The following is a 26,141-nucleotide window of genomic DNA, read 5'->3' on the forward strand; positions in this document are numbered from 1 at the left end:
AATGGCACCACAGATGCCCATTAGACTAATGAAGTGAAACATGCCCATTGGACTAATAACGGTATTCCGAAATCTTAAAAAATGAGATGAACAGGCATCAAGTTCAAAATGTGCAGCTTTTATTTTTACCAAATTAGAATAAAAAAAATCCTCATGCCAAATTTCATATCTAAGATTGATGTAGGAAGAAATAGCAAGCTCTTTCACAGATTAAAAAGATCAACAAGCTTCTCAATAGAGTCACAACAAATCAGGAGAATAATATTTCTTACGCAGCTGAAATAATGACTGCTTCAACTGAAATAGTGTAGTCATATTAGCATTCAAGAAAAGTTTTCAGCGAAGAGACAATGCAAATTTTGGATACGGGTAATTTATCAATCGTGAGTGAGAACCAAAACAACGCATCCTCAAGTGGGAAAGTAGAAGTACCTTGAATGTGGCACCACACAGTTGGTATGTTATGCTAGGATTACTGCTACCTATATATAGTACCTTGCATTTTTCCAAGTCTTTGTTAAACTTCAGTTGCCACTACTCAGCCAAATCTGCTCAATTTCTATAGACGTTGCAGTGGCATATTCTGAATACTGTCATTAACCACCCTGCCAACCTTTGTATCATCTGAAAATTTAGACAGTACACCTCATCATCATCATCAGCCATTTTCAATCCACTGCAGGATGAAGGCCTTTCCAGTTCCTACTTTTTTGTGCAATGGCCATTCATTTACTACCCACAAACTCATAAATTTCATCTGATCTCTGTTGTTGTCTTCCAGGTTTTCTCTTAGCTCCTCTTGGGTACCATTCTGTTATTTTCTTAGTCCATCTGTCATCGTGTCTTTGAGCTATGTGTCCTGCCATGACCATTTTAGTTCTTTAGTTTTGATAAGAATGTCCTTTATTTGAGTTTGCTGCCTAAGCCATGTGTTTCTCTTCTTATCTAACAGTCTGATTCCCAATATAATTCGTTCCATTCTTCACTGTGTAGTTCTCAGCTTCTCTTCCATTCTTTTGGTGAGTGCCCAAGTTTCACTTCCATAAGTCATAGTGGGGAGTATACATTAGTTCATTATTTTACGTTTCAGACAAATTGGGATATTGCTCCTCAGTATGTGACTATATTTCCTGAATGCTATTCATCCAAAATTTATTCTTCTCTTGACTTCCATCCATTTATCATTATTGCAGCTAATGACTTGTCCCAGATAAGTATATGACTCCACTTTTTCAATTACTGCTCCTTCAATCATTATATCCCTTTCTGTGGCATACTTGTTCATCATTACTTTTGTTTTAGCCATATTCATCTTTAGTCCAAAATCCTTACTAACTCTGCATAACTCGTTAAGATTTTCCTCTAATTCTTTGGGATTGTGGCTTATGACCACAATGTAATCTGCAAATTGTAAATGGTTTATGTACTCTCCATTCACATTGACTCTTTTCTGCGACCAGTCTAATCTTCTGAAAGCTTCCTCAAGGGCAGCAGTAAACAACTTCGGAGATATTGTGTCTCCTTGTCGAACTCCTTTCTCAGTTTTAAACTTATTACTGTCTTTGTCTAGTCTGATAATGGAGGAAGCATTCTCATATATTTCCTTCAAAATAGTAATAATATATGGGGTATCTATGCCTTGTCTTTGCAGTGCCTGAAACATTGCCTTATGCTATATGGAGTCAAATGCTTTTTCATAATCCACAAATGCCAGGCATAATGGTGTTTTATATTAATTTGCTTTCTCCATTAGCTGTGGCATTACGTGAAGGTGATCCATAGTTGAGAATCCTGTCCTAAAGCCAGCTTACTCTTTCGGTTGATTCTCATCAAGTATTCTTTCAAATCTGTTAGTAATGACCCTTGTGAACAACTTGTAGATGTGGGATAACAAGCTAATTGGTCTATAATTTCCAATTTCTGATTTATCCCCTTTCTTATGCAGCAAAACTATGATTTCATTATTTCACTCCTTAGGCGTCACACCTTTTCTAATGCATTTTGTGAAGAGTCTTGCCAGTTTTTGTGTCGTGTCTCTTCCTCCCAATTTTAACAACTCTACGGTAACTTCATCTTCCCTCGGAGCTTTCTGATTCTTCATTTTCTTCAACGCATGTTCTACCTCATCAGGAAGGATATCAGGTACGTTGTATGTGTTACTAATTTGTGATCCATCTTCCCCACTGCTGGCATCATTCCCTCGCTCCTTGTATAACTCTTTACAGTAGTCCTCTGCTATTTGAAATAAGCCTCATCCATGAACAAAACATAGGCTAGAAAATTCAAGTCTTGAACACTTTCTTGGAGAAACCACTGCACAAAAGCCACACATGCAGGATGATCTTGGGGGAGCAGTAATATGCTTTCTCTGCTATTCATAAATACATCATCGCTATTCTTCAGTTTCAGTATCATTTGTCTTTCTGTATTACTGCTCATGACTGCTGATTTAAATCCTTTGTTTTCCCTTAAAGCTTGTTCTACTTTTCTTGTGTTCTCTCTGAGTCTCTTTCTAATGGCTTTGCATAACTCAGTATACTCAATTTCCTCCCTGTCAGTATTTTTCTTGCTCTTCATTTGTCGTCTTCAGTTCATCATGACAAGTGTTTCTTGACTGATTTTTTCTTCTTTGGATTTCTTTTTCCCTATAGGTTTCCATATCACTTTCAGAAAGTTGCAATCTTCCTTGTCGATATCTTGGTCCTGAACAGTCTGCAGAAGCTCAAACTTGTTCTTAAGTTCCAGTACATACTGCTTTTTCTCCTCTTCTGTTATCTCAGAGACCTTTGTATTATTTACTCGAGTCAGTTTTTTTCCTTTCTTTTCTTACATATATATCAAGTGTGCATCTTACCATTCTGTGATCACTTACAACATTTATCTTGTTCAGGACAGTAACATCATTCACGATATATCTTCTGTTAGTCAGGATGAAGTCAATTTCATTAGTTATTAATCCATTTGGCCTCTTCCATGTACACTTTCTGTTCACCCTTTTCTTGAAAAAAGTGTTCATTACTGACATTCCTCTAGATTCTACAAATTCCACAAGTCTTTCACCTATTTCATTTCTTTCACAAATTCCAAAATTTCCTATAGTTCCCCTTTCTGTGCTCATATGCCTTCATTAATGTCATTAATAAATATTGAAAACAACAATGGACCAGATCAGATGAATCAGATTGCCTCGCAGGTGCCTAGTCTCAAGACGCTGCAATTTGCACAACTTAAGCCTTTCTTCATAAGAGCACCGATTTGTTCCGCTCACCAGTCTTGTTGCCTTTCTCTGTACTCATTCTAGCAAATCTACATCCTTCGTAAATGAGGCTTCCAGACCTGTATACATAGTACTCAAGGTGTGGCTTGACCATTGCCTTATACAAGGGGATAATCACCTCCTTATCACTGCTAGCAAAATTCCAGTATACCATTGACAATACCCCATAATCTGCTCTGTAAGCCCATCTGCACTGCTCAGAAAACTTCATATCTGACTGCACAATTACCCCCAGGTCTCTTTCATTCTCCACTACCCTGAGTGTAACCCCACTCAGTTGGAACATTTCTGTAGGGTTACTGCTACCCATATTCAGTATGGTACTTTGCATTTGTCAACATTAAACTTCAATTGCCACTTCTCAGCCATCTACCCAACTTTTCCAGATCCTGTTGCAGGATCTGTTACTGTTACTATATCCATTACTGTTAACAACCCTGCTAACCTTTGTATCATCTGCAAACTTTGGCATTAAGCTTGATATACCTTCATCAATATAATTGATAAATACACAAAACAAGAATGAGCCCAACACTGAATCTTGAGGAACACCACTTATAACATTAGTCCATGAAGAGCCATGTCAATTGATTACCACTCTGTCTTCTCCAACTCAACCATCCTTTTATCCATTGTAGCAAGTTGCCCTTAAGGCCATACTGCTCCAATATGTACAGTAGTCTTCCATGTGGAACAGTATCAAAAGCTTTCCTAAAATCCAAGTATACAATATCAAAATTATTTTTGGCATCCAGTTCCTTTGTGACCACGTCATAGTATCCAATCAAATTAGTCAGACAAGACTTACCCTTAACAAACCCATGCTGTGCTGAAGCATGGGTTTGTTAAGGGGACAAGACTCCCTTACTGCAGTCTTGTCTAGATGATCCTGCAATGCTTCTCTAAACAGCGATTCAATTATTTTCCCTGAAACAGAAGTCAAACTAACTGTCTGTAATTACTCATGTCACCCTTTGATTCCCCTTTGTGAACTGGAGATACATTTGCACATCTCCAGTCCATGGGGACTTTCCCCGAGTCCAAGGATGCTCTCATAATTATGGCTAAGGGATTGCTTACTTCCTTTGCTACCTCCTTTAATATAACTGGATAGATCCCATCTGCCCCAGGTGCCTTTTCCATTTTTAACTTCAACAATTTCTCGTCCACTTTGCTCTGAGTTTAGCATTAGTAAGGGCACATGATGCAAGAAAGCAAGCATATATAGCATCAGCCAAAAAAAAAACGACAGATGGAAAATTGTTCCAGCAATCAACCACCCGCTGGCTAAAGGAAAACTTCCGCACATCGGTCCTACAACTGTCTTTCCTCAATTTAAATATATGCCCTCTCAGGTGATTATTCTGAGCAAGAGGAAAAATCCCATCAGCATTGAGCATGCTCAAACCATTCAAGGCTTTATACACCTCAATCAGATCACCTCGCAGGTGCCTAGTCTCCAGACACTAATTTGCAAAACTTAAGCCTTTCTTAGTAAGAGCAACCCTTTGTTCCATTCACTAATCTTGTTGCCCTTCTCTGTACTCATTCCAAGAGCTCTACAACCTTCTTAAAATGAGGCCTCCAGACAAAGTGCAGCCTGACCATTGCCTTATACAAGGGGATAATCACCTCCTTATCCCTGCTAGAAAAATTCCTGCATATCATTGACAAGACACATGAGCAACTCCTCCGGACAATCTGCACTGCTCAGAAAGCTTCATATCTGCCTGAACAATTACCCACAGGTCACTCTCTACCTCTGTCAGTGTAGTATCACACAGTTGATAAGTTACTCTGGAGTTACTGCTTCCCATATGCAGTACTTTACATTTGTCAATGTTAAACTTCAGTTGCCACTTCTCAGCCCATCTACTCAACTTTTCTAGATCCTGTTGCAGCAGCATACTGTCATTAGTGTCATTAACGACCCTGCCAATTTTTGTCTCGTCTGCAAACTTGGATATTAAACCTGATATACCATCATCAATATCATTAATGAATACAGAAAACAACAATGGACCCAACACTGAACCCTGGGGGACTCCACTAATAATATTAGTCCACGAAGAGCAGTGTCCATTGATTACCACTCTCTGTCTTCTCCCGCTCAACCATCCCTTTATTCATAGCAGCAATTTGCCTCCACTGCCACACTGCTCCAATATGTGCAGCAGTCTTCCATGTGCAAGAGTATCAAAAGCCTTTCTAAGATCCAAATATATGATGTCAAAATTATTCTTTGCATCCAGTTCCTTTGTGACTACATCATAGTATCTAATCAAATTGGTCAGACAAGACTTCCCCTTAACAACCCCATGCTGTGCCTGAGCTATAACTGAAGTCTTGTCTAGATGATCCTGCACTGCTTCTTTAACCAGTGCCTCCATTAATTTCCCTGTTACAGAAGTTAAACTAACAGGTCGTAATTACCTGTGTCTCCCTTTGATCCTCCTTTGTGGATTGAGGTCACATTTGCACATTTCCAGTCCATGTGTACCTCCCCTGAGTCCAAGGAAGCTGTCATAATTATGGCTAAAGGGTTGCTTACTTCCTTTGCTGCCTCCTTTAATATAACTAGATAGATTCCATCCACCCCAGGTGCCTTTCTTACGTTTATCTTCAACAATTTCTCCTCCACTTTACTCTCAGTTATTACACGATTATCTAGCTTACTGCCAGTGTTTAATACACCTCTGCCATTCCCCTCCCTGAATAACTCCTCACGTGTGAATGCAGATGCAAAATATTCGTTTAGTTTGTTACCTACCTGAGCAGGATCATCAACAGTTGAACCATTGATATCAAGTGGACCAATCTGATTCATCCCCTTCCTTCTAGAGTTTACATAAGTAAAGAACTCTTTGCTGTTTTTCTTTGCATTCTTTGCCAAAGATTTCTTGTAATCTGCCTTTGCCTGCCTAACCTCTGTTGTGACTTGGTTACAGACCAGCTTATATCTATCATAGGCTTCTGTGTCACCTTTAATTTATATGTATCCCATGCATTTTCTTCTCTGCCACATGTCTAATTAGTTCATCTGACATCCATTTAGGCCTAAATCCCAAACAATATTTCTTAGTTGGTATGAAAAGCCTAGTAGCTTCCAAGATTATTTCTTTGAATGCTTCCCATTTTGAATTTGCTGTTGGTAACATTATCAGAATATCCCACCGTATAGAATTTAAATACTGTCCCAGACCACCGTAGTCACCTTTATGAAAGCAAAAATCCTTCCCTTTACCCCTGATGGTAGTTACCTCTTTGAGTAAATCCCACTTCAGCACACTGTGATCACTGCCACCTAGTGGTTCCTTTATCTGCAGATCCTTAATGCATGAAGAATCACTACTGATAATCAGATCAAGAGTATTACTTCCTCTAGTTGCCTCCCGAACATGCTGCTGTAGAAAACAATCATCCAATAAATCCACAAAAGCCTTGCTAGTGTGTGAGTGACCAACCAACATATTTCAGTCAATATCTGGGAAATTAAAATCCTCCATTATAAAACAAAATCATTTAACCACAGGGAGTTATTACAAAATCATTTAACTCCCTGTTAGATTTTTATAAACATCTGGCCTTCTCCTCCTTGAATAACTCCTCATGTGTGAATGTAGATGCAAAATACGCATTTAGTTTGGCAGCTATCTGATCATCTACATCCAAACAATTGATATCATGTGGACCAATCTGATTCATCCCCTTCCTTTTAGAGCTTATATAAAGAAGTCTTTGCTGTTTTTCTTTGCATCCTTTGCCAAAAATTTCTTACAATCTGCCTTTGCTTGTCTAACCTCCTTTGTGACTTGATTACAGACTAGCTTATATCTACCAGAGGCTTCTGTGTTGCCTGATAATTTATATGCATCCCATGCATTTTTATTCTCTGCTGTCACAAGTCTCATTAGTTCATGGGACATCCATTTGGGTGTAAATCTAGAATAGTATTGCTTAGTTGGAACAAAAAGCCTAGTAGTTTCCAAGATTACTTCCTGGAATGCTTCCCATTTAGAATTTGCTGTTGGTAACATCATCAGTTTGTCCCACTGTATACAATTTAAAATATCTCTGAGACACTGTAGTCCCCTTTACGATTGCAAAAACCCTTCCCTTTACCCCTGATGGTAGTTACATCTAAGTAAATCCCACATCACTACACTGATCACTGCCACCTAGTGACTCCTTTATCTGTAAATTCCTAATGCATGTATAATCACTGCTGATAATCAGATCAAGAGTGCTACTCTCTCTGGTTGCCTCTCTAACATGCTGCTGTAGAAAACAATCATCCAATAAATCCACAAAAGTATTGCTAGTGTGGGAGTGACCAACCAATGTGTTCCAGTCAATATCTCTGAAGTTAAAATCCACTATTATAAGGCACTCTGATTTACTGGCCCACTCTATTTCTTTGTATAATTGTTCATTGTATCTTAGACTAGGGCAGTAAAGCAATGAACCCAAAGCAGTGGAATGCTGTGGCTCAGGGGAAAACTGAAGGGGGCAATTCTGTTACAAATCATGGTCTTACAAAATGTGTTCCTGTGATGTTTGCAGGCTTATCTGGAACAGTACATGATGCAGCCATGGGAGATGTCTCTGTGTGTGTTTGGTGCAAAGAGTGCAAGCAAATTAGGTGCAAACTATGCATTCTGATGGGCATTTATGAGAGCATAAAGAATAGGGTGGATGCCCCAAAGGAATTAAAGTGGTGGGACTATCAAGCTCTCAGCACCAGAAGGTTACACGTGTGCATCAGGCAACACAGAGACAATCCTCATGGCAGAATGCACTGGTCCCACAGGAGATATGTCAGGGAAATATGAAATATATTGTGTAAAAATGAAGAGGTAGAATATGATTGGGATGTTCTGCTAGTTGCAGCTAGCTTGGGGTGATATACATACTAATAGATTAACTAGAGCTTCCAGCAGAGGTGAATGTGATTCTTCCACTGCTTCTATTGGAATATGCAGCAGCCTGGAGATCAAGGTGTTGGGGATTTCAAGCCCTGCTGTGGGTCATCATGGAATAAGTAGATACTTTGGTTGTGTTAGGTTGCTAACAGTAAGAACAGGTGCATGGAGACTTGCATATATACTAATGTTAGAAGCATAGTGAATAAATTTGATGAATTTGAAATACTAAGTCATCAAATGCAGAGACATGGTATCACTCAGACGTAAGGGATGCAGATCTGAATATGGGGAAGTTCAATGTGTACAGAAAGGAGGGGAGGGGAGGAATAAAGTTCTTAGTTAAGAAGCATATTAAATCTGAGGCAGCGCATCCACTCAACCTTGGTGGCCAGTGCAATTTTGAGTCAGTTTAGCGTAACAACCACTGGAAAAACAAAAATCAGAGTAGGAGTTTGTTATAGGTCTAATGACTGTGATGAATATAACAAACAACTATATAGAGAACTAGAGTCAACCACTAAATCAGAATGTTTTAAAATGTGGAATTTTAACTTTCCAGATATTGACTGGAACTTGTGGATTGGTCACTCATGCACTAGAAAGACTTTTATGGATTTATTGGATGATTCTTTTCTACATCAGCATGTTAGAGATGCAACAAGAGGAAGCAGTGTTTTTAATCTGATTATCAGCAGCAATTCTTCATGCATTAAGAATCTGAACGTAAAAGACCCACTGGACGGCAGTGATCACAGTGTACTGATGTGGGATTTACTTAAAGATATAACTACTGTCAAGGGTAAAGGGAATGGCTTTTGCTTTTGTAAGGATGAGTACAGTAGTCTAAGACAATTTTTAAATTCTATGCAGTGGGACCAATAGATGATATTACCAACAGCAAACTCTAGATAGAAAGCATTCAGGGTAATAATATCGTAGAAGCTACTTGGCTTTTCATATCAACTAAGAAATACTGTTCAGGGCTCAGACCTAAATATCAGATGAACTTATGATACTTGTGGCAGAAAATAAAAAGCAAGAGGAGTTTTTTTCATGGGTAGTCGTCAACGATGAAAGTTGGATCCGTCACTATGATCCTGAAACTAAACAAATGTCCAAACAATTTTGAAATCTCTGTAGCAACTATGGGAAGCATGCAGAATCACCCCCTCCCCTAAATAAGGCAAAGGTGCAACCAAGTGCTGGCAAGGTGGTGCTGGCAGTTTTTGGGATTAGCATGGTGTAATACTAATAGATTACCTTCAAAAGTGCTGTTGACAGCAAAGTGTTATTCTGCCCTCCTCACAAAGTTATACGATGTATGTTGCTATAAAAAGAATAATACTGGAGAAACCCCAGTAGGCTGGAGTGATTTTCAATATTACACTCTGACCTCTGGTACATTCTACTTGTTTTCCTCAGTAAGAATTTTTGACCCAGTCCACCTCTGTACCTGCTCCACGATTACCCTGCTGATTACTTCGCTCACTAGCTGCAATAGTGGCCTAACTCAAAAATCATAATTCTGTGATAATCAATGAGAAAAATTTGGCTTTTAAAATTAGTTTCTTTAGTTAGAAACAAAGAAATTATGTGATTGTTGAAATATATTGTGATTCATCTCATCATGCCCAGTGGTATTCAAAATTAGGCTGGCATGATCAACAATCCCCTAATGGGTAACCAGAATTTCAAAAATTTAACTCCCCTTTTGAGTTGTGCCACTATTGCAGCAATAAACACTCAAAATTTGTGATTGATTCTCCTAAAGATCGAAGGTAATTAGGATGAAGAACAAAAAAAAAAAAAAAAAAAAAACCATTAAACAAGAACTTTATTTATATTCATAAACTTGGGAACACTTTATCATATAATTGTGGTAAAGCATAAATAAGAACAAAAAGTTAGTACGAAATTATTAGTGTACAAACAAAAATTTGGAAGAATTCTCATTCTTAGAAAAATTTAATCCTTCCGCAAATTAGCTTTTAGACTGTTATAAAAACCGGCATGGCATTTGGGAATTGTGTTATTGTTCAACAAACATTTGAAGTCACTGTTGTTCTTTTTTGAAATCGGATTCAAACTCTTGTAGGCTTTTTCAATTCGAAATCTACAAATGACTCCAGAGGTTTCTTGTTTTACTAGCTTTAACATTAACTGATTTATAATCATCTTGTTTGTATGATGTTTCATAAAAGAAAGAGTCTAAATGTTGCTTTTCTACTTTAAAGATAGCAATGTCATTGAAGTTGAACTCCACTTCATCAGTATTTTCATTAAATTTAATAGAAGTTCGGTCAGGCCAAATCTTTCAGGTCATAAAAATTGTAATGTCTTATCTCTGTCACCTTGAAAGGGTTCCTTGTCCTTCTGGCAGTTCTAGCTAATGTAACTTATTGTGATGAGACAAATACAAGATCAGACTTTAGCGCTCTTTTAATATTTTTCTATATTAATAAGTGTGCACAGTTACCCTCGTTTTGCATATGATCTACCACAAGAAATTTGTGTGTAATGGTTTTGATTCGAAAGTTCGCCACAGCATACAAATCAGTTGTTATAATAAATTTTGAGTACAATAGTGGCTCAACTAAAATAATGCCAGCTGATATTACAAGCAAGAAGGTTGCATTACACTCCAATACTGGCACAACTCAAATAGGTCACTGTTGCATACTGATTTATTTAATGAGCCGGAATTGAAACAAGTTTGCCAAAATATTAATAACAACAAAACTCCTGGTTTAGACTTAATCGAAAATAACATTATTATTAAAATGTTAGACATCTTTCCACATTTATTGGTAAAGGCTTTTAATAAATGTTACTTGGAAGGCATCTTTCCAGGATTCTAGAAAGTAGCATTGATTAAACTTTTGATTAAGCCAAGTAAAGACATCACTGATCCTAAACGATATAGGCCGATCTCTCTGCTCCCTAACCTGGCTGGGCGCCTCCGTAGCCAGTTGGGGAGGAGCAACAGTGCTTAGCACACGCTTCTTGATTAGACCGGGGTTCGAGCCTGTCACCGCCAAATATGGAGGATGTGGAAAGGTCAGGGAATGACCACCACATATCCCGGAGCAATATGGCCTTAGTTGCTAATGCTCCTAAAAAAAAAAAAAAAAAAACCTAACCTGGCTAAGTTATACAAGTGGTTGTTGCTGCTAAGATTAACGGATTGGTTAAACACAAGGAATTTCAGCTCAAATGTCAATATGGGTTTGTGATAGAACACTCGGCTGAGAATGCTCTCAAAGATCTGGTTGATTTCGAAAGCATGTGGCACGAGAGCATACTCTGCTCCCTTAGGCAGATCCAGTACCCAGATCTTTTGTTTAAGGCCATAGATAGCTATTTAAAAGGCAGAAAAATTGTCAGGTCACAGCATAAAGTTTTTTTTAAGAATGTTACTCGTGGGTGTCCTCAGGGCTCCGTCTTGGGCCCAGTTTTTTGGATTTTAGTGCTAAATGTGTTTAGGGGTTCCTAACAATATGTGTCATAGGATATCTTATGCTGATGACCTGGTAATGTGTACCTGGCAAGTCCAGGCAAGAGATACAGGAGGTTTCTATGAGTGTGATATTTGAGTGGACAGCTCAACATAAATTAAAGATATCATACAAGAAAATAGTGATGATGCTATTTAATGGCAAATTAGACACTGGAAGACCTCCTGTTGTTTCAATTGATGGGCACAGGATTCCCATGGAGGCCCAGACTAAACATCTGGGCTTAATTATTGACAACAGGCTTACCTTTATGCCCCATCTGGAGCGTATTAGTGACAAGATCAAAAAATTTTCCTATGTCATTATTTGTATTGCAAGGACTGACTGGGGGCTTAGAAAGAAGGCCTTAGTTTTATATTATAAGGCGGTTTAAATTTACAGTTAAATTTAAACAGAAACTCATCAATTCAGAGGCATATTATTTTAGCACTATTTAGAATTTGTAGGACAGTGTCTAACAATGCCATGCAAGTTTTGTCAGGGTTCTTGCCTTTAGATTTATATGTGGCTTATCGTGCTTTTTTTACCTTTTGCGTAAAAAAGTTACATTGGAATTGATGGGGATTACTTGTAGTGTAGCAGTTCAGTGAAATAATGGGAAAAAAAGGATTATGAATCGGATGCAGGAACTCTGGCAAGAAAGATGGGATTCCAGTAATACTGGTGTAGTAACTAAGTTATTTATACCTAGAGTATCATTTGCCTCAGATAAAAAGGTTAATGCTTGGTTCTTTCCTGCAATGGAGACATCGTATTTGTTGATGGGACATGGTTCCTTGAATTTTAAATTGTTTTATTTTAGGCTGGCAACAGATCCTTACTGTTTCTGCTCATGTGAGAAATCATGGAATCACGTGTTGCACAACTGTTTAATATACGAACAATTTAGATTGCAATTAAAAAGAGTAATTCTGGAACTGACCAGTGGAAATGAATATGTGTCTGCTTAGCAGGGAAAGATTTAATTTTGCAAAATTTTGCTAAAAATGTTTTTACTAAAAGAAGACAAATGTCAAGGTTGGTATTAACCACTGGATGAGACTTGCTGTGTTTTTTTTTTTTTTTTTGTTGTTGTTGGCGCTGAGAGAGTTGTCAGTGCAGGAATTGAATGCAGCAGCCCTGAGGAATTTTTTTTTTTTTTTTTTTTTGCGGGCTCTCAGGTGTGGGCTGCCTGGGAGCGGGATTTGTTGGCATCTACTAGTCTTGCACTTCACTGATAGGTGCGGGATTTTTGGTGCTGTTGATGCACAGACACTGATAGTGGAGCCGGGCTCAGCTCCTGTTGCCAGGATGAGCACTGGGGGGGGGAGCATTTGCCCATGGGGTGGCTGCTCCCTGGTGGCAGAATGGTCTGTTTATTAAACACTCAGGCCGTTTATAGGCAACAAGGATTTTTTTTTTTTCCCCTCTTGCAATCGGATACAGGTGGAGATAGGCATAAGCCTGGGTGCCACCGTCGACAGGATTATATGTACATATACGAGGGCACACTGAAGAAGTGCCACTGTTGACGCTTCTCGATGCAGTTAAAACTCAAATGGCATAACGACACTTGTGCTAGCGAACAAAGAAATATTAAACTAAATTTTTACTGCTATTGTATAAATGTAGTTTACTATCCCAATCTCATTAGTTGTGTTAACTCAAAAATTAAGAATTTTGAGTTGTGTCATTACTGCAGCCAGTGAGCGACTTGCATGCTGCAGTGAAGTGTGCCCATGAATGTGGGTTTGAAATATAACCGCCTCCTGCTTATCCCCCCCCCCTAATTTGCACCCTTGGATTTCATCCTGTTTCCTGTCCCTGAAGCCCTTTCTTCATTGAAAATACTTTGCTGCTGCTGCTGATGATGATGAGGTGATTTCTGCTGCTGAGTCATGGTTTGAAGGTCAGTCAGAGGACTTTGACAAAACTTGCTGCGGAAGTGTATTGAAGAGTGGCAAAAATACGTCATTTTGTCTGGTGACTTAAAAAAGTTAAATACATGATGTTCGTTTCAACCTTTTATCACAACTACTTTGTGAATACAAATTTTTTAACTCCTCCCCTCACACAGGGTAAGTCAGAATTAAAGTTAGTTAAATAATAATTAACTTAATGCTCAATTCAGGACCCAAAAACAATGAAAAATACATATCCAATTCTGAATGGTTACAGAGCAATGGTTACTCCAATTTCAGAAAGGGACTATGGAGTTTTCAATGTTAGACAAATAAACAGACACATACCAATTAAAATGTTTATTCATAGGTACATGTTTGCTTATTTTTTTTTTTATTATTTATTTTTATTATTTACTTTTACATATACTTCCACATATTTATTTTTACTTATTTTTACATATACATTATTCTTTTTACTTTTACACATACTTTTTAAATTTAATATTTATTCATACTAGGTACATGTTTGCATATTCTTATTTATTTTTTACTTTTTTATTATTTTTTACCATTGAAAATATAGCCATTTTTTAAACTTAAAATTCAACAGCCATAGCTCTGTAACTATTCAGAATTAGATACATGCTTATATGAACTATTTTCAATTGTCTTCGGGTCCTGAATTGATGCTGAGGGAGCCCATATGAAACACCCTGCATGTTGCAACAAGATTTCATAAAACTTAATTGCTGGCCACTCTAAAGAAACTTCAATCCAAAGCTGAAATTTAATGTTCACACAGAATACCTCCGGAAGCGTTTTAACACCCTACGCTGGAGAGCGAAACAACACTTACTTCATTCCAACGATGCCGCAACCACTACCAGATATCTTCAAGCCACTGTTTATCCGGCAATTTTATACGCTGCTGAAATTTGGGCATCTGCGTCGCCCTCACTTCAAAAACCGGTGTTCTCGTGTGAATACTGGACCCTGAAATGGGTCACAAGTAAGCATTGCCGACCCCCTCAATTGAGAACAACTGACATGGCTGAGCAGCTAAATGTACCCAGGCTCCCGAGGTTAACTGACAGCAGGCGTTTAATGACTTCAGTAAAAATGTACACAGGAGTGATAAACGCCCCAAACATCTGGGATTTCTGTCAGTGGCACAATCCTACGCCATCCTTGAGGTCAGAGCCCACACTAATCCTCAAATATAATCAGTTGAAACTGTGTAGTCTGTTCCTACCTGCCCAGGCACTCCCCAAAATTCAGGCACTGCTCCGTCTTGGAGTCGACCTTCAGAAATTAGCTACCGACTACAAATATCGTCACATGCTCCTCGAGTGGATTCCATCTGTGGAACTGGGATAATTTCCTCCATATGACGTTTAGTCCTCATTTTTCATTATTATAATTTACATGTTTGTAACTCATAATTTCCATGTAACGATTTTTTTTTCCTTTTTGCCAATTAATTTCATTTATAATGTAAAACTCCTGGCCATGTCACAGTGTTGAGTATTATTGTCTCTAGTACATGTTCTGTACTTATTAGCAATAAAGAATTTATTTATTTATTTATTTATTCAAAAATTTTGATGACTAATCATCTGTTCATATTTGAACAAAAGAAACAGACTCATCTAGAATCAAATAACTTACTAGTTCATAATAATTCACTAGTTTCGTAATAATTCCTTCGTAGATTACTAAGTTTATATATTGCACAACCTGTGGCTAAAATTGATCTCGAGCCATGCATTTAAACATTTATACATAACATGACATGCATCTCCATTTTGAAACTTTGATGCCGTAAGCATGTGTTGACCTCACAAAAGGTCAACATTTAAAAAAACGCTAGGAAAAAATATTTTAAAAATTTTAGTTTAAATAGGTTTTATGTAAAAGAAACAATTTTTTTTATTTTTTTATTTTTCATTTGATTCACCCTTGTAAATATAACAGGGTGATTCAGAATTACATATCATAAACTATCTTTGAAGACCTATACCATATTCCTATTTTCTGGAGTAAAATGGTACTGGTCTCAACAAGAACTTGAACTGTGAGATAATACAATTATTATGCATAATAAATTCACAATTAAAAAAAATAATAAATAAAAAACACTCTCCATCATACAAATACATAACAGTTTCTACTTTAAACTTAATTATAGAGTATTCATTTGCTGAGGTAGTAGGTATTAGTACTGGCAAATGATGCAAGAAAGCAATCTTATAGAGCATCAGCAAAAAAAAAAAAAAAGCCCATCCCCACCAAGAATTTGTTTAGCTCTTTGAATTTATTCAAACTACCCACTTCCACAACAATGACAACAGATAGAAGTTTGTTTTAACAATCAACCACTCACTGGCTAAAGGCAAACATCTATACATCTATCCTGCAACCATCCTCCCACAATCTGAATTATACCCCCTTGTGTATGTAGTCTCAGTATGAGGAAGAATGGCATCAACATTGAGTGTACTCAGTCCATTCAAGTCTTTAAACACCTCAATCAGATCTCCTCGCAGGTGCCTAGTCTCTAGATGCTGCAATTTGCAGAACCAAAGCCTTTTTTGGTAAGAGTATCCCTGACCAGTCTGTACCCATTCCAGCAGATCTACATACTTCCTAAAATTAGGCCTCCAAAACTGCATACAGTACTCAAGATGTGGTCTAACCATGGTCTTGTACAAAGGGATTACTGCTACCCATATATAGTACCTTGCATTTGGCAGTTAAACTTCAACTGCCATTTCTCAGCCCATTGGGTAATTTTTCTAGATCTTTTTGCAGTAGTTTACCTTGATTATTGCCATTAACCACCCTGCCAACCTTTGTATCATCTGGAAACTTAGGTATATCAATTTCATTAATAAATATTGAAAACAACAATGGGCCCAGCACTGAACCCTGGGGGTTATATGTTAGTTATTTGGTTTTTAGGAGCATTAGCAACTAAGGCCATATTGCTCCGGGATATGCGGTGGTCATTCCCTGACCTTTCCGCATCCTCCGTATTTGGTGGTGATGGGCTCGAACCCCGGTCTAATCAAGAAGCGTGTGCTACGCACTGCTGCTCCTTCCCACCTGGCTACAGAGGCGCCCCTGAACCCTGGGGGAACACTACTAATAACTTTAGTCCACAATATGCATGTAATAGTGGGTAAATGCAAGAGAAATAGTGTGGCAGCTGCTGCCAGGCAAAAATATCAAAATTATACCACATGCAAATTCATATATTTTTTCAAATGATGCTGAACATTTATTATGAATAATAATTTCATTATCACACAGAGTGGGTTTTTGCTGAGACATGCATCACCATCCTGCTGACTAAAGGCGGCAAGAAGTGGTACCCAGTAAATCAATAAGCAGTTCATGTTTTTTTAATAAATTTTATTCTCAGAATTCATTATGATTGTCATCACATGTGTATTTGCATAATTTTTTTCTGATATCAGAAGTGAAACCATGGGGGGTTTTTTTCTGAAAAAGTACACTTTTCTAAAAACTCCTAAGAGCATTTTAGTTCCCTTTGTTGTTAAGAGAATTTATGACCTTCGGTTCATATACTTTTGAGTTAAATTCAAAATGTTAGACAAAAGAAATTAAAAGTTAATAAACATACATTCATCAGGCGTCTGGAATGGATATTTTTAAGTAATATGATTATTACCTGTCCAGGGTGTGCGATGCTTTTTCTCTTTGTTTTTTGAGAGCACTGACTCTTTAAATGGTTTTTCACCTCTCGATGACATAGTTGCAGAGGAATGTGTCTCTTCGTGTAAAAATAGATCTAGGATTTTTTATAAAAAAAAAAATAAAAGTAGCAATATTAAAAATTAGTTCTTTATATAAGGACTGTTCAAATGAAACATAGAAACACCAAACAGGATGATGAAACTGGTTTAACTACACAAACTTCCATGCATACATATTCTAGGGATAGATAGATATATATATACTATCCCCAAGAGTCATGAGAACTTGTAGTTATAAATAGAATATGTTCATTTAAAGAAATTAGTATCACTTTGGCCTTAATGACTACTTCAGTTCATCATGGAACACATTCTACTATTCCTACTCTTAAAATTCAAGGGTTTATTACCTGTGTACTGTTGTACAAATCATATATAACCAGTTTTCCATTGAACCACAGTCCAAATTTGGTGTGTCTTGCACCAGGCCAGTTGATGGTTTGTCTTGTGTTTGTTATCAAAAGCTAACAGGCTGCAGCTCATCCATGAAAATTCATGTCACAAAGCTCTCTATGTGTCATGGAAACACCTACAGGTTTGCCTGTGTCTGTTCACCACTCCAAACTCAGATTTTCCACGTCTTGATGACAAGATTAGGTAATTAGCTGTCTCAAGGAACATTGGTTATGTAACCTCAAATCCCTCATAAGCATCAATCTATCACTCCTGGTGAGAGGTTCTTAAACCTGCTCATTTTGTGTCTGCTGATTTTGTGTATTATTTACTTTATTTTTGTAACAATTAAGTGCCTTTGTTTACTAAGTCAAATGAGAATTCTAAGAAGATAAAGAGTAGTTCCCCACTTTGAAATTGAAAAGTATTGCTTATTTTAAAGCTGGAAAATGAGCAGTCGATATTGAATGTGAACATGGGAATGCTACCTTGATAGTAAGAACAATTGTAGCTGATAAAAAAATATATAAAGATGTTGCAAAATTGGCAGCCTAACACAAATGTTTAAAAACCGTAGAAAATGTTTTCTCTGGTTCTCAGACAGGAAGAGAACAGCTTGCTAGGTCATAAGTAATTTAAGAATCAAATGAGTTCTGGAAGATAATACTACTTTTTATTTCAAGTTAAAACCTGACATTCATTTTCCACTATGAGAAATCAAGGGCTTTGAAATGCTAGCTTCTCATAGCTTTGAAATCAAACAATAAAGCCTGAATTACCAAGGTCTTGTTCCAAGAGTGATTCTGCTCTACAGTAAAAATTTACCTCGGTATGAACGACTTGGCAGAAAAGACATCATGGACAACGGAAAGATTGCACAGACATCCTTAATCAATGGGATAGTATAGGTGGAATGCCCCTCTTCTTTCCCCTAATATGAAACTGATCTTGCTGCTCGTGAACTAGAACGTGATTGCTAATTCAAGTGATACTACCATATGATCACAGTCACTAAATGCTTGGAGACCACTTTAAAATGTCAGAAGCACTTCAATGCCAACAATGCAATAAAAAAACATGAGATGAAGTCAGTTCCTGTCAAATGAATGCTAATGAAGAAAGTTATGTATGGCCAATTTCCCTGAATTCCAAGAGAAACATTATCACTTCCCTCCAAAACTCTGTTAGCAATTTCCATGTGTTCATTATTTGGTATATGTGTTTGAAATGAATACTGAATTAACCACTACTCACTTTTTGTGGCTAAAATATTTGCATATTTTATAGCCACAATTTACTGCAATAAGAGAGTATTTCATAACTTTTGTAGAATAGTACATGAGTTCAGTATAAGGCTTTTAAAAAATACTTCCAAAGCAGACTACAAAGGGTGTACAAAAAACTGTGCAATACATATGAGCCACACAAACTGATCCATCCAAATACATCTTTGGATTTAAAAGTGGCAAATAGTAGTCTTAGTATGTTCAGTTCATTGAATACAGTCACAGTACCATGAAATATATTGAATAGAGTCAAGTATCATAAAACACTTTGAATACAGTCACAGAATTGAGTCAGTATCACGAAACACACTGAATACAGTCACAGTATCATGAAATCAGCAAGTGTAAGGGATAAGCCAATGTGGCATTAGCTCAGGATACCAAAGTTTGGGTGGACACCAAAAATGTAAAGAGCAACAGAAAAAAAAATCACTCTTAATCAACAAGAAGTAAGTCAACAGTTTAAAAAAAGGCATTAGGCAATTGCAATATAGCCAGTTAGGGTCAGTTTGAAAAAAAAAAAAAAACTATTAAAGAAAATTTATCTACTGCCTAATTGTTTGGTATGACATTTTGAGCCAAATAAATATCACAAGTAAAGCCTCCTAAGAGGCCAATTTGCTAAAATATTTGCATATTTTATAGCCACAATTTACTGCAATAAGAGAGTATTTCATAACTTTTGTAGAATAGTACATGAGTTCAGTATAAGGCTTTTAAAAAATACTTCCAAAGCAGACTACAAAGGGTGTACAAAAAACTGTGCAATACATATGAGCCACACAAACTGATCCATCCAAATACATCTTTGGATTTAAAAGTGGCAAATAGTAGTCTTAGTATGTTCAGTTCATTGAATACAGTCACAGTACCATGAAATATATTGAATAGAGTCAAGTATCATAAAACACTTTGAATACAGTCACAGAATTGAGTCAGTATCACGAAACACACTGAATACAGTCACAGTATCATGAAATCAGCAAGTGTAAGGGATAAGCCAATGTGGCATTAGCTCAGGATACCAAAGTTTGGGTGGACACCAAAAATGTAAAGAGCAACAGAAAAAAAAATCACTCTTAATCAAGAAGTAAGTCAACAGTTTAAAAAAAGGCATTAGGCAATTGCAATATAGCCAGTTAGGGTCAGTTTGAAAAAAAAAAAAAAACTATTAAAGAAAATTTATCTACTGCCTAATTGTTTGGTATGACATTTTGAGCCAAATAAATATCACAAGTAAAGCCTCCTAAGAGGCCAATTTGAATATGTCACAAGCTTTTGCCCCCCTACTTTCAGAATCAATTGATTACCTTAAAAATTGTAGATACTGCAATTTTTAAGGTATTCAACAGATGATAAATTTAAACGTCTTCCAAACAATTCAAAAAATGTTGGCAATTGAATTTGAGCTAACAAGAATTGGCAGCTGAATACAAATATTCAAAAGATACCAAGTTGAAGTTGGAACAATGGAGAATACAAATTTTAGAATCCACTTTTTCAACATTTTTTAGAACTTAATACAGTAATTAAAAGACAGATTTGAGTTGATCATAAAGCATTCTGCATATAGATGATGATCAGAAAATCGTGTCCCTCATCAATTTATATGAAAATTAAAATATTTGCAAAACCATTGTGATTGCATGGTGAACCTTGCAATTCATATTCTCAAACAATTTGACAGCATCATCGCAGATCTTTTTGTGGTGCTGAGAATCCTTATAATGTTGATAGTATCAGTGGCCAGTGCTGAAGGGGATTTTTTCAAAAATGAAGTTAATCAAAACTTACCTCCATTCTACAATGACACAAGGTCATTTGGATGGATTGGCAACCTTATCAACTGAACATGCCATTGCCAAATTTAGACCTGGAGAAAATAATCCCAAGATCAGTCAAAAGGCCCAAAAAGTTAAATTCTTTGAAGCAGAAAATGTAATAAGTATGCAATAATTAATTCTACTTTGTTAAATTAATAAATTATATTTTTTATTTTAAGATTTTAATAAAATTGAACCAGATAATAAAATTATCAAAAATTTATATTTTATTTTTGAACTGAAAAACCATTTTCAGCTTATGAATGGGGTGCAGGAGCCAAAGTAAAGTTGGCCATGGTCACCAACCCTTTGAGTTTGTTCTGCATGAAATACATTGAATACAGTCATATATCATAAAATACACTCTCTCTGCTTCTACTATGAATCTATTAGAGAATGAAGTTTCTTTTCTCAGTTTTCAATGTTTTGTAATATAATAAGCATCCCTCTTTCTTAAAGGATAGGAAGAAGTTTCTGGAAAGTAAAGTAATCTTGTTTTGTTTTTTCTTTCCTATTTAATAACTTGATTTACATACGTGATCACTTGTTGGGACTACCCTTGCCTGCTCATGGTGGGGGAGTAACTAGATGAAAATAAATCACTTGAGACAAAAAGTAACATGGGTCAGACTACACATACAATAACAGAGCAGGTTGACTCCAATATGACATTAGATGGCATGCACTCTGTTCACAGTTAGTAGAGTCAATATGTCTCAATTTAAAGGAATAAAATTAACTCCTTTCAATCTTCTTAATGATACATTCATAAACATTGGGAAATTATCCCCATTTTTAGTTCAGAGAACTATAGAAGCTACGGTCACCCCATCAAAAATGATCATGTGACTACAACCACATGATCTTTTAATAAAAACCGAGTGTCATCATTCAGAGTTATTAAAAATAAAGACCTTTGAAGGATTGTCAGTTAAGCTAATCCCACGCAATATCCTGAATATATCAGAGTGTTATTACAGAGCGGAGCCCATTATCCATCTCAGAAAAAGAATTGCTATGTGGGCTGAAAGATCAGAGAGATGCATGATCAGAAAGATCATATATACAAAAATAATGACAGATAAAAATGGCATTCTCATTTCTACATAATCTGTAATTCTTACCTTTAATACTCCTTTTCTACTATTGTTAATAAAAGTAAGATAATTATCTGCAAAATTCAACTGTACATACCAAATCTGATTAGATGTTATAGTTGTCAGCAGTATTAATAGTGGCAAATAATGCAAGCAAGCTTTTACAGCATCAGCCAAAAGAGGAAAAAACAGCACATCCGATACCACCTGTCTATCCCTTCTAACAGTTTGTCTTCCTTGAATTTATTCAAACTACCCACCTTTACAACACCAGATGGGAGTTTGTTCAGACAATCAACCGCCCACTGACTGAAAGCAAATTTGCACACATCTACCCTGCAATCACCCTTTCTTGAATTTGTGTCCCCTCATGTGTAGTCTAAGCAAGAGGAAGGATTCCATCAGCATTGGACTTACTCAATCCATTCAAAGCCAAAACACCTCCACCTGATCTCCTCACAAATGCCTAGTCTCTAAACACCAGTCTGCAGAACTGAAGCCTTTCCTGGTAAGAGTACTCTTTCATTCCTCTCACTAATCTCATTGCTCTTCTCTACACTCATTCCAACAGATTCACATCCTTTCTAAAATGAAACCTCCAGACCTGTATGCAATACTCAAGATGTGGCTTGACCATTGCCTTATACAAGGATATATTACAGGATAATCACCTCCTTATCTCTGCTGGAAAAATTTCTGTATATCATTGACAAAGCCATGAGCCACCCTGGCAGCCATCTGCACAATTACCCCCAGGTCTTTTTCATTCTTCACTAATCTGATTGTGGTACCACACAATTGGTACATTAATCTGGGATTACTGCAACCCATATGAAGCACCTTACATTTGTCAATATTAAACTTCAATTGCTACTTTTCAGTCCATCTACCTAATTTGTCTACATCTTCTTGTAGTAGCATACTCTACCGTGATTAACCTCCCTGCCAACCTTTGTATCATCTGCAAACTTAGACATTAAGCTTGATATACCTTCATCAATATCATTAATAAATATAGAAAACAATGATAGGGCCAGCACTGAACCCTTGGGGATTCTACTGATGAATGCTCTCAGGTAACATTTGGTGTTGGGCCTGTTTTTAATATTTATTAATGACTGATGCAGTTACTTAACTTAAAGTTTTCTGATGATACATAAGTGAGCACAGTGATTAATGATAATCGGAGTAATAAGCTACTTCAAGAGGATCTAAATAAACTCAGCAGATGGCTAGAAAATAACAGTTGAGGTGTTATAACAGTCATAAAGTGATAACGAGGCACTGCATTTGGGTAGCAGTAATCCCAGAACAGCATACCATCTGGATGGTAAAAAAATCAAGGTAATGGAGAATGAAAAAGATCTAGGGGTTAATTGTACAGTATGACATACATTCTCTGATCAGTGCAAACAAGTTGTGAGATTCATCTGGAATACTGCATATACAGGTTTGGAAACCCAATTTTATGAAGAACATAGATCTGTTGGAAAGGGTACAGAAAAGAGCAAACAAGATTAATTTGGAGCACAAAAGGATATTCTAACTAAGAAAAACTACAGTTATATAATTTGCAGTTTCTGAAAACTGCATCTGCATGGTGCACCTAACTGAAGTAAGGCTTTAAAAGATTTAACTAAACTAAATTCTAATGGAATCTTCCATAGATGAAAAGTCATAAATTTAAATTGGAAAAGGATGACTGTAGAATAGATATGCAGAAATTTGCATTCAGTCAAAGTGAAAGCACTGTTGGAGGTGGGACATTTGAATAAGGGACATAATTTAAAAGTTTGGACAAATTATTAGAAGTCATATGAAGTCATACTAATACATGCCAAAATCTGGATCGAGAGAACACACAATTGTGCAATTGGACATCCACTATTTCCCCTCCCCTTTCTTTGTTCAAATTGCAGGGGAAATCACCCTGCTTTTTCTAAGACACAAAATGTGAATATTGGGAAAACAAATATAAAAGTATAAGATAGAAAAGCTTCAACATATTTGTTCAATATGTAGGTACTAGATGGGAAGGTAGGGGTGACTTAAGGGATGAGGCAACATGTCACTGGCTCATGGTGCCAAAGTTCAGCAGGGCAACAAAATTCAAAAGAGCAACAGAAAAAAAAAAACAGTATTCTCAATCCACAAGAAACAAATAAATAGTTTAAAAAAGGAATTCTATAGGGAACTAGGATCCAAATGTTTGTTTAAAAACAAATTAAAACATTATCTGCTGCCTAACTGTGACATTCAAACTGACCTCTTAGAGGGCTTTACCCTTTAGAGGTCAATTTGAATGTCACAAGTGTCATCCCCCTGATTTCAGAATAAATTGCAATTGAATACCTTAAGAAGTGCGCCTCCGTAGCCAGGTGGGAAGGAGCAGCAGTGCGTAGCACACGCTTCTTGATTAGACCGGGGTTCGAGCCCGTCACCACCAAATACGGAGGATGCGGAAAGGTCATTCAGGGAATGACCACCGCATATCCCGGAGCAATATGGCCTTAGTTGCTAATGCTCCTAAAAACCGAATAACAACAACCTTAAGAAGTACAGAATAGATGATAAATTTAAATGCTTTCTAGACAATGCAAAAAAAAAAAAAATTTGGCAATTGAACCTGAATTTGAGCTAACAAGAATTCACTGCCAAAAAAGAATGTTTGTTTATGAACACCAAGACAAAGTTACAACAATAGAGAAGGAAATTTTTAGGATCCACTTTTTATACATTTTTAAACAGCACAATCCAGTAATTGAAAGAGAGATTTTAGCTGATTTTAAAGCATAGCAATCAATTGTAATATGGATTTAAAAATTCTGCTTATAGATGCTGATCAAAAAGACATCTACAGCATTAATTTATAAGAAGAATTAAAATATTTGCAAAAGCTTTTTTGAAGCTGAAGTTAATCAAACCTACCTCCATTCCACAATGACACAAGGTTGTTTGAATGGACTAACAACCTTATCAATTGAACATGTGCCACTGCCAAATTTAGATCTAGAGGAAATAATCCAAAGATCTGTTCTAGGCCTGAAAAGTTAATCTTTGAAGCAGAAATTTTAACAAGTATGTAATAATTACTGCTACTTGTTAAATTCATAAATTATATTTTTATTTTAAGATTTTAATAAAATGAACCAAATGAAATAAACCATAAAATTATCAAAAAATTTATATTTCATTTTTGAACTGAAAAACTTTTTACAGCTTATATGAATGGGATGGTAGCAAGGGTGCCTAAGTAAAATTGGCTAATGGCACCACAACTCTTTGAGCCAGTTCTATGGGAAGGGGAAACAACATATCAAAATAAAGTGATCCGAAAATGGGAGCACAAGTGTTCTCCCCAACTCAAAAAACGTTTTACAGAAAAGTCAACACAGTGAGGTGAAAATATATGTACTTAACTTGCTTATTATTACAAAACTTACTAGCAATGACCAACAAACTGAATTAACATAAATTTAGTACAATAAATAAATAAATGATATCTACATAAAATACTAAAACAAATAAAAAATATAAAATAAAAGCGTTAAAAAAATTTGTGATGCATGATCATGCTCTGTTGACTTTTTCTGTTTTAACCAACACATACACTGGTGTTCAAAGAAAGTACATCAGCTAGAAATTTCATATTTCTAACCCTTTTTCGTGATGGTATGTTACATTAATGACTAGCATCACAAATAGAAATATAAACAAAAAATATTTATTAATAGTTAAGGCAAAAATAAGTAATATTTGACAGGTGCTCTCAAAATATTCCAAAATGAGCATTTGCAACATACAACAGTTTTGGCAAACATGACAATTATGGCTGAAATGTTATGAGAAATCCTCAATTTGCTTCAGTTTATCATTTTAAATGGAAAACAAAATGAAAAGTTCACCAGGTGCAAGCTAATATTTAGTCAAACCACCTCGGGCTCTGATGACAGCAGCACACTGTCAAGGCATTGACAAGATCAATTTCTGAAGATAATCAACTGATAGTTTGTGGTTCCAAACACAAATTATGGCTTTATGAAGGATCTTTGGTTTCTTTCTGGCAACTGCAGATTCCGCACGATGCCAACAGTTTTCTAGGATTCAGGTCCGGGCTGTTTCCAGGCCAGCTAACAGTTGTAATGGACCATTCTTTCACCTGT

General features: G+C 36.5%; 1 protein-coding gene across 1 annotated transcript in view; it reads right to left on the reverse strand.

The window, feature by feature from the left end:
- LOC150078402 (uncharacterized protein C6orf163 homolog) overlaps positions 1-17,376 on the reverse strand; it is a 48,687-nt gene extending 31,311 nt beyond the window's left edge. Inside the window, exon 1 of the mRNA XM_090384553.1 lies at positions 17,295-17,376. Coding sequence (XP_090240679.1) covers positions 17,295-17,376 — 82 coding nt within the window. The remainder of the gene's footprint in view (positions 1-17,294) is intronic.
- Positions 17,377-26,141: the final 8,765 nt, after the last annotated feature.

Source organism: Mastigoproctus giganteus, chromosome 11, assembly GCF_048544385.1.
Source record: "Mastigoproctus giganteus isolate SK-2022 chromosome 11, ASM4854438v1, whole genome shotgun sequence".
In the NCBI taxonomy this organism is placed as follows: Eukaryota; Metazoa; Arthropoda; class Arachnida; order Uropygi; family Thelyphonidae; genus Mastigoproctus; species Mastigoproctus giganteus.